The 9958-nt window shown below is 41.3% G+C and overlaps 1 protein-coding gene across 6 annotated transcripts in view; it reads left to right on the top strand.

Annotated features, from left to right (window-relative positions):
- The window catches only part of evlb (Enah/Vasp-like b), a 45151-nt gene that overhangs the window by 28954 nt on the left and 6239 nt on the right, over positions 1 to 9958 (top strand). For 4 of the 6 annotated variants that reach the window (XM_031865968.1, XM_031865964.1, XM_031865965.1 and 1 more), the window contains exons 2-4: positions 3656 to 3824; positions 4134 to 4311; positions 4800 to 4838. In XM_031865968.1, the coding sequence (XP_031721828.1) occupies positions 3656 to 3824; positions 4134 to 4311; positions 4800 to 4838 (386 nt within the window). The remainder of the gene's footprint in view (positions 1 to 3655; positions 3825 to 4133; positions 4312 to 4799; positions 4839 to 9958) is intronic. The other 2 variants (XM_031865967.1, XM_031865966.1) reach the window with 1 other exon arrangement.

Raw genomic sequence — 9958 nt, 5'->3', positions numbered from 1 at the left:
TGTGTGTGTGTGTGTGTGTGTGTGTGTGTGTGTGTGTGTGTGTGTGTTAGTTTAAAGATAAAAAAGAAAAAAGGGGTTGCGTTTGAGCCATAATTATTCTTTTCAAACAAGCAGCAGTGTGGATGCATAATTCATGTGTTTATCATTACAGACCCTCATTAACGTGACCTTAGACAGACACACTGACCTATTAACTCAACAGGTTTGGTGCTGAGAAGCCAATGCAAACCATATTGATAATGATGGTATAATATTATTTTGTGTTAAAGTCATTTAAGCTACAGGGCACTCTGGGATACTTGTGGAAAGTGTTGGACTGAGCTTCTTACTGTGCTGCAGCCTTGCATTTCTCTCAGCGTTTGTGTTGCATTCAATGACCTACGGTGCAGTCAGCTCTGTCTGCACTCTCAAGGCTACGTGGTGACGCTTAAAGTCATTGAGGGATAAAATTAGATATTTTATAGCTGGATCTAAATGTAACATTTTCATTGTTATGTATACCAGAGCCAAACCTGAATTTGCACCATCATGCAAAATTGCTTTTTTTGCCTGAGTGAGTGAGTGAGCACCTTTCTATTTTTACTTCCTGCTCTGGGATTGGACGATTTCTTTGCCTCAATGGAAGACGATTTCTGAGCAGCTCTCTGAGATTTCTCTGTCTGTCCCTGTCAGCTTGAATTTGCGTTTGCACGGACATAAACAGGCCATGAAGGAGGATGGCATTTAGAGTGTGTGTGTGTGTGTGTGTGTGTGCTGTCAAGGTACATTCCAAAGCATCTGATTTATTCATGTCCTGAGCAGCAATTGTTAATTTTTCAACGGGTGTTGCGTGGAGGGATCTACACGACCTTCTTGCATTTGTGTGCATGTGCATGCATGAGTGTGTGTTTGTGTGTGTGCGTCCTATAACTGTCAGTCAGAAAAACTTGTTTTCTTGTTGCCTCAGCTTCTTCACAGCTCCTCTCTCTCTCTCTCTCTCTCTCTCTCTCTCTCTCTCTCTCTCTCTCACTCTCTCTTCTCCTTTCCCTTCACCACTCCATCTTCTTCTCCCCGTCTTCGTCATGTTTCCTGCTCGAGTCTCTTTTAGCACAAGAATCTCATTTATTCATGCTTCTGGGCCTCCGATGCCATTTTCAGCTAGTTGCCAAGAACTCCTTTTTAAAAATTAACAGCGTCGACAAGTTAAAGAAAATTAATTAAACACATCGTTGCCCTGCTGGTGCTCGGGCTGATTTCAAGTGTGTGCACATCGAAAACCGCTAATGCAAAATAACCCTTGTGTGTGTGTAGAGAGTAAGGCTCAACCTGGGAGAAAGTTATTTATAACTCCAGCTTAAAATTCATGCAGCAGGGTATTATATGGAGCTCTTTTTTCCTTTTGTTGAGTTATTTGAATAGACTCTGGTCCTACAAGTTTCAGCTGCTTCCTACTGCTCTCTTTTCAGTGTGCTTTGAAGTGAAAGAGAAGGACAGCTAGTATTATTTTCTTTATCCTAATGTTAGCCTGGTGCTTTCGTTTCATGAATACTTATCTTCAGAAAGGTTAGATGTGTTTCTATTTGATGCTCCGTGTGCACATAGCTTGCAGAGTACTAGGCATCGTGAAAACACAATACATATTTCCCACAATACATATTTTCCACAGTGGGATCGGATGACAAAATTGAAAAATATCCGAGCATTACAATCTCACTCCCTCTTAAAATAATAATTTGACACGTTTTGGAAGTTCTTGCTGAGAGTTGGATGAGAAGATTGACACCATCACTCTCATGTCTGTAAATATGGAGCTATAGAGCGTAGAGGAGATTAGCAGGAAACAGACGCCTCTACAGCACCTTTCAATGCTCACTAACTTTGTAACGTGTTTGTTTAATATGTGCGACAGAAATGTAACAAGAGTCCACAGCCATGCTAACAAGGCTGAAATGGACACTGATATTTTATGCCAAAACACAGCATGGTGGCATGCTCACGGTGACAACGCTAAGATGCTAACGCTAATCTTTACAGGTAGAATGTACACTAGTAGTTTCGTGTTAGTTAGCATGCCAACATTTCCTAATTAGCACGAAACGCAAAGTACAGACAGCTGAAAAAACATTTGTTTGTATTGATGGTTTAATGTGTATTTCATGATTTAAAAAAAACAGTTTAAAAAATACTGGTATATGTATATATTTTTTAAACTTTGGACAGAGCCAGGTTAGCTTTGCTTTCACTCTTTATGTTAAGCTCATGCTAAGCTAACTGTGTCCAGGCCCAAGCTTAAAGTAGAGACATGAGAGTGGTATTAATTTCTTGGCAAATGTGAAACTATTCCTTCTATAATATATTTTAAACATGATCCTTATCTTTAATCACGTAGGCTATGATGCACTACTGTCTCTCACTGCAGGCTTCTTCATGCTGCATCCACACACTAAACTCTACAAGCCAAGACTTTTCCCCCTTTTCTCTTTTCCCTCCTTCTCTGACGCAGCTCTTTCAATCGGCCTCAGGGGTCGATCCACTAATTTCAGCTTGGCAAAGAGGCAAAGGCACAGATGGGACTCTTCTCGCTAATCTCATTTGCAAGTCAAAATTGTTTCTCTGTTCCTCCCCTGTGTTTTTTCTCCTCATTCCTCCCATACTTCCACCTTGATCTTCTGTTTTCCTCTTCACTTTGTGGCGATTCAGCACATGTCTTTTTGTCTGCCATAGAGACAGTTTACAAAATGCCTGTAGCTAGATTATTATTCAACCGCCCTACTGTATGTCTACCAAGGATGCAGGTGATGACGCAGAGCTGTTAGCAAGCTACTGTAGTTAGTGAAGGCACTTGTAAATATAATACTGCAGTATTATGTTTACAAGTGCATAGCTTTGTGATTGATCTTACAGAAATGTAGTTTGGACAAAATGCTTGCTGGGTTTAGGCATCCTGAGTGTCCGGATCCCACAGTTTTCCCATTCTTCCTGATGATGTCTCACTTTTGTCTTTTTAAAGGCTCACTTTTTCAGTTTGGCAGTGTATAAAAACTTAGTTCTGGGTTCTTGACCCTGTTGGTAGTGCCACACGGCAGCATTTAGGCATTTTTATGTTGTTTTCTAACAGACGAAAGTGACAAGGAGGCACCTTCACACGACACAAAGTCAATGGAGAGACATGAATCATTTTCCCTTTTCCTCTGTCTCTTTGCATTGTAAAAAAAACACATGGAGAAGGTCATGAAACACCACTTCTGTACTCTTTACAGTACCAGTGTGTGTGAGTGTGTGTGTGTGTGTTACAGTGAGGGAAAGTGGAGGGCAGGCAGACCCAACACTGGAGGCCACACACACACACACACACACGTTACGATTGCCTCTCATTAACAACATCACCAGATGCTGGACAAGCGCTTGATTACATTCGGATTAGACTATTAGTGTAACACAGGATAAGCAGACTAAGTTGTTGTCTTGTTCACTGTAATGATTTCACTTACCTTCTCAGACAAACAGCAGTCACCACTGTTAAAGGAAGATTTGACCCTAAAGACACTTTTAAAAATGGTGATCACCCTTGTGTTTAATTTTGGGCTGTTCTGTTATCTTTTGGTCCACTGTTGAACTGATGAATTCTACACATAACTAACGCCTTCATCTCTGTCCTGTTGTCTCTCTCTCCCAGTGAGCAGAGTATCTGCCAGGCCCGGGCCTCGGTCATGGTCTACGATGACACCAGCAAGAAGTGGGTGCCCATCAAGCCTGGACAGCAGGGATTCAGCCGCATCAACATCTACCACAACACTGCCAACAACACCTTCAGAGTGGTGGGCGTCAAACTGCAGGACCAGCAGGTAACGCTGCCGTGAGACTAGCGTAGATGTGGAGTACATCTCAGACGTTTAGTCAACAGAGAGAGAGATTTCATCAGGCTGTGTGGAGGATTGCAACATGCAGATAACTCAGGCTATTTGGGATTGTTAATAGGAGAAATAGTTGTGGTTTAAAACAGAAACAGGTGCAGGTGAGAATCGAAGAATACCTTATGTCAAAGTCTGTGTTTGTGTATGCATTAATCCTAGATTTCTCTGGCGTAAAACAGTAATGAGAGCAGTGTTGCAGTGTTTCTTTAGTGAACTACTCCTCTTCCTCCTCCCTCACAGGTGGTCATCAACTACTCCATAGTGAAGGGCCTCAAGTACAACCAGGCCACACCAACCTTCCACCAGTGGCGGGACGCCAGGCAGGTCTATGGCCTCAACTTCGCCAGCAAGGAGGAGGCCACCACCTTCTCCAACGCCATGCTCTTCGCCCTCAACGTCCTCAGCGCTCAGGATGGAGGTGCGTTTCCCCTCATGGAATGATACTTAAGGAGTCTATTATGGATGATTTCCTCAAGAGCTCACACACATATTACCTGCCTGATGCTCAGCTTCCTGTCTAGAGCACCAGACTGTATTTATTGGCTTCTAGTGCTCACATATGGTCAATTCAGGAAGCAGATTGAACAGGAAACTGAACTCAGCAGAATAAATGCTTGTTATATCGATGGAGGTCATTTTAGAGGCATGTGAACTATATCAGAGCAGTAAAAAGACAATTTTTTATTTCCCTCCAGTTAACGCACATCCTTATATTGTTTTTATAAATCAAGCTAAATATTCGTATGGTAGAAATGAACAATGTCAAAGAAACTCAGAGTGCAGCAGGAAGCCATTGATGGACTCACAGTGATTTAGACTGCTGGTGCTTTGTCACACCAGTTGTCTTAGCTGCCATGTGATGCCATCTTCTTTTTTCTTTTTCTTTTTTGTTTCTCACCTTTAAAGTCTTCCAGAGCGTTCCCGGTTACAGCCTTGAAATAAGCGGTACGTCGAGATTTGTTTGTATTTGTTTGTAAATATATAAATGTGGAAATGCGTATGTGTTGGTAGATTAAAATTCCATTGCACAATATTAGACTAATCTAGCGTTAAATATTACAATTACACAGGCTATTTGGATTCAGTACTTAAACTAAGAGCCAATGAACTCTTTGATCAGGCGACAGCCAGGCCTTTCCCATCATATGTGTGTGTGTGTGTGTGGGGGGGGGGGCAACTGCAGCACTTGGCTTAATCTTGTGAGGTTATCATTGCCTTCAAAGCAGGTCGGGGATCAAGTCGCACACAAATCTATGTTATTAGTTCCAGCTGTGTTTTCCTGCTTATAAAAGACTTATTACAAATGGTGGATACACATGCAATAGAGCCAATCTTATCCTCTTGAGCTCTCCGTGTGTTCGAGTGTGTGTATGTGTATGTGTAGTAAAAGGCAGGACAGACGAATTGATGTAGAGCGAGAGGCAGAGTGAGTATCACAGCTCGCCCGTCATTACTGGAGCTGCAGCTGCAGTCCCCTCCAGCCTCTTAATTTGAGTGAGTCATTGAGAAGACCTCCCCTGGGTCCCGTGCTAGAGAGCAGATCTTTTCATCTGCCTAATAACACGGGACGGGGAACAAAGAGGCTCGAGTGACAGCAGCCAAACAGAAATGCACAAAAAAATAAAACACAAGAGGAGGATACACAGACACACACACACTCGACAGAGAGCCAGGCTGGAAGCGTTCATGCTACCAGCTCGCTGCGATACAGCAGTGACTCCAACACAGAAATAGCAGCTTTCATGACCGTGTGTGTGTATGTGTGTGTGAGAGACAGACAGAAAGAGGCATTTAATTAGAAAGTATTTTGATTTGTGTCGCTGCCTTTGTTTCTTCCCTCCTACATGGCAGAAGATCTAATTTGTGTGCTTATAGACTTAAACACATTCCCCCTCGTAAGGCAAAGATCAGGATGTCTTGGGATTTTCCCTCCACTCAAAGCAGGTGTGCCGGCCCCCTCTAGTGGTAAGAAGGTCACAACCTGACCTTTTGTCCTCACATTAGAGCACAGTGTAAACACCATAGACTCTAGCAGAAGTAATGAGCAATAAACACTGGTTTAGTCAGAAAGACACTTCCTTTAAGAGTGAAACGATCCATGTCAAATTCTGCTCCAGCGCTAAAATACTGAGTTGATTATTGTTTGATGATCAAAAAAGATGAAGACAAAATGAAGAGATTCCAGTTTGATGATTGTTTCGACCAGAACGATGGAAATAAGTCCTGGACTTTGTCGTTTTATTCCTGACAATGTCTCATACAAACTAAACTAAACTAAAACCAAGTCATTAATCAAATATGCCAAAACAAGTGCGAACAGCTTCACAACTGGAAATAATAGACTTGAATACAAGGAGATTTTTATTATTATTATAATTATAATTTTTACCATTATTTCTTACCTTTTAATAGAGTAAATTATTCATTGGCTTATTGAACAAACTAATGACACATCCATTTTTCTGTGGGACATTTAAATATGATAGCTCGTTTGATCTGTATGTACGAGGCTCATTCTGGACCAGGGATGAATGTGGATCAGCTCGCTGTATTATGTGTGTGTGTGTGCGTGTGCGTGTGTGTGTGTGTGTAGGTGTGTGTGTGTGTGTGTGTGTGTGTGTGTGGATGTGTGTGTGTGTGTGTGTGTGTGGCATTAGGCAGCGCAGCCCACAGACAAACCCGACCTTTTGAAACATTAACCAGAGATGCTCGCTGCGCTGCTGCTGCCCGCAGGTGTGGGTTACAAGAAGATGACAGATACTGATGGCTGGGAGGGGGGAGGAAGGAAGGCAGGTGAGGAGAGAGACAGAGAGAGCTAGAGAGAGAGAGAGAGATATCGAGAGGGAGGTAATGGATGGAGGAAGGGCAGCTGAAGCTGAAACATGGTCGGCGGGGAGTGGGTCTGTCAGTGCCTCTGTGTCTGCTACAGCCGGTTCCTCTTCTTCAGCATGTCATGTAGGTACTGAAGATCCCTGTGTGTGTCTGAACTTTTATTTCAAGTTTGCGTGTGTTTATAACTTATTAAAGGTTGTGGTGTCCATTCATACAAACGTGTGACTTCCCCATTTTCTGTCCTGTCTTATGTACCACAGTGTTCTACCTCAGTGGAATCATTTTGGTTTTAAAAACCGACTTGAGTAAAAGTAAAGACTGGCCCATTTTTAAAGTTATTGAGCCACCAGAGTAGAAAGAACGTTGCTTCTCTGAACTTTACGGCTTTCAAAGGGCTGAGAGGACAGATTTCAGACATTAATTTTAATGAAAAATAACTGGAACCTGCAACATAAAGTGCACAAAATGCTGCAAAGTGATTCTTCTTGAGAGTTGGCAACATTCACACTCTGTAACGGAGGCAACTTCTGCTTTATTGGATATTGATATCTTGGAGAGAGACAGGATGACATGCAGCAAAGAGGCTGTGTGTAATGAAATCATATATGGAGATATAGTTATATACAATAATGTTGTCTAAATTGATAATAATAAGCTAATGATAACTCAAATTTCTCTGAAAATCTGATTATTTTGCTTTAAAGTAGTTTAAAGTTGAAATTAGAAAATACTCCATATTTAATCCACACAGGAGTAAACAAAACCATGTGGTTATTTCATATAGACTACTTAAAACATGCTATATCCTGATGTATATTGTTATTGAGATATAAAATGACCCATATCATGATTGAAGATTTTGGTTATAGCTCGAGCTGGAAATGACTCTTGATACTTGGTTCTTGATAAATTACACTAGTTGAGTAAAAGTGAATTTCCTGACATACACAAAAAAAGCTCTCGCTACTTTTTTAAATAATTCCTGTAAGTGGTAGAATATATATATATTGATTGTATATTAATCCTGAAACAACAAGTCAGTGAACCACAGGAATTTAATTGACAGTTTTGATAATCAGTTAATTTTTTAAGTAATTCATCAAACATAAAAAATACCTTCCAAATGCAACAGATGAAAAGTTCAATGCCCCTCTTGTGTCTGTCTGTTAGATATAAAGCTACCGCAGTTAGCTTAGCTTAGCACAAAGACTGGAAGCAGCTAGTCTGACTCTACAACCAACTACATGTCTTAAAAAAGGCTAACAAGGTTGCTAACAAGTGGTTAAATGAGGCTACAAAGCATCATCATGGTGACTAGTCCGCCTTCACAGCCCTGTAGTGTTTACTATCGCTCATTTGTCAGTGGTGCAGTTGGTTTATAGGCTAACGTTAGCTTTTTGCTTTTGGCATTTTTCAAAATGATCTTATGAGCTGAACAAAACGTGGAAGTATCATAAATTGTGTTCAACGCAGAGGTTATTTTCTGCAATAATCCTAAATCCCTTTGAAAAAAATCCCATTGACTTTTTGTAAAGGGAGCCGGTGTGATGCTAGCTCGCAGGTTGGCCTACAAAAATACATCATCCCTGCAGCACCCAGACTTCAGACCCCAAAAATAACTTAATATTGTTGTCCTACCCACGTGTGTAAATAACACAGACATGTTTAAAACTACCATTAAGTGGAACATCTTTTATAAATTTTCTTTATTTTTTTTCCCGTCTCAGTCCTGATCTCCGTTAAAGATGAATAAATCTATAGATTAATGAGATAATCGTTGCAGTATTTGTGTTTGAGAGAAACATTGTTTGTAATAAGTGTGAGTGTCTTTGGGACGAGGTACCTGATAGCAGGCGTGAGTCAGCTCCTTTGTCGTCCTGTGTTATTTTGAGGTTTCTGTTACTCGATCAACCATCGGCTCACCAGAGTCTCTTCCATTAGAGATGTGAGCAGTGGAGAGGATCGTGAGTGAAGATTGACCCTGAGAAGAGCCTGACTGTAGAGCCGTAAAAGCTGTTATGTCAGAGACACCTTTCATTAGACAGAAGAGGTCAGGCTCTTTGGAAGCGACCCAAATGGAGGACAATATTGTTTTTGTTTTGTTCACATCGACGCCGGCTTTCCATTAGCGATTGACTGCAAACCGACCACAAATCAACAAAGTGCAACGTTTCTCCTCTGTTCCCATAACTTCAAAATGACTTCATCGCATTCCTCATTTTTCAAAAAGAGGCCGCTGCCAAACCACAAATGTGAACGTAAATTCTGAACCTTTGCTCTCAAGTTGTTGTCAGGGGGAACGATGAAGATTAATATTGTCCCAGAGGAGTTCGGCGATGAGAAAAAGTTTTGTTGAAAACTGATGATTCTCTCTGATTAGATTGTAGTCCCTGAGTTAAAGTCCTTTTGTCCTCATCTTATCGTGTCTGCAATTAATTACATTCCCTATCTGGCTCTCCATCTGCAGATCTCACTTACGGTGTTAAACGGATTACATCCAAGTGCCTTGTAGCTCAAAATGTCCTCATGAGCAAGAGGCGGAGATCGCTCACTAAAGGGAGTCCCAGATCTTTGATATTGAGCCTCCTCCTCTCCTGGGATTTCTTTTCATCAATAAACTGACTTTACATCTTGTAACACAACATTGTCCAGGCGGATTGTGATGAAAGAAAGAAGCTTTTATCAAAACTTTTAAGGGTGTTACAGAAACTCTTGTCGACTCTTGTCTTAGGCGACAGAATTTCCTCTGCTCCCAATTTAAGGTTGCCAAACCTCGCTCTGGTTCATAACCCTTAACCACAAGTTGCATTTTATCACAGAATATTACTCGCGAGTCTCGGCCGGACTTCTCTGTGTGTGAGCTTTGTGTGTGTTTGATGGGTGTATTGTTCCCAGGCAGAAGTAAAGTGAGCGTCATGTATTCTTAATAGCACATTGTGGGTAACAGGAGTAAACACGCTCTCTCTCTTATGTGCACACACGCTTTGTATTATTGTCTGCTTGCCTCCGACTAAACAAGCAGATGAACCAATTACCAAGAGTGAGGGATTAATGTGCTTTTCATTGCTCAATCTGGAAGAAAGAGGACATAATGATCAACTGCTGTTTAAGTCATTTCATCGTTAATTGTCTTTTGACTGGCACTAATTTCAATTAACATTATGCTGCTTGTAATGGATTATGGTCAACTTCACTTTGTCTGTGTTCTGTCTCTCTCTCTCTCTCTCTCTCTC

Source organism: Anarrhichthys ocellatus, unplaced genomic scaffold (genome assembly GCF_004355925.1).
Source record: "Anarrhichthys ocellatus isolate YVR2014 unplaced genomic scaffold, GSC_Weel_1.0 scaffold34, whole genome shotgun sequence".
NCBI classification, from domain to species: domain Eukaryota; kingdom Metazoa; phylum Chordata; class Actinopteri; order Perciformes; family Anarhichadidae; genus Anarrhichthys; species Anarrhichthys ocellatus.
Note: the sequence above shows the minus strand (reverse complement) of the source record. Positions and strands in the feature narration are given on the sequence as shown.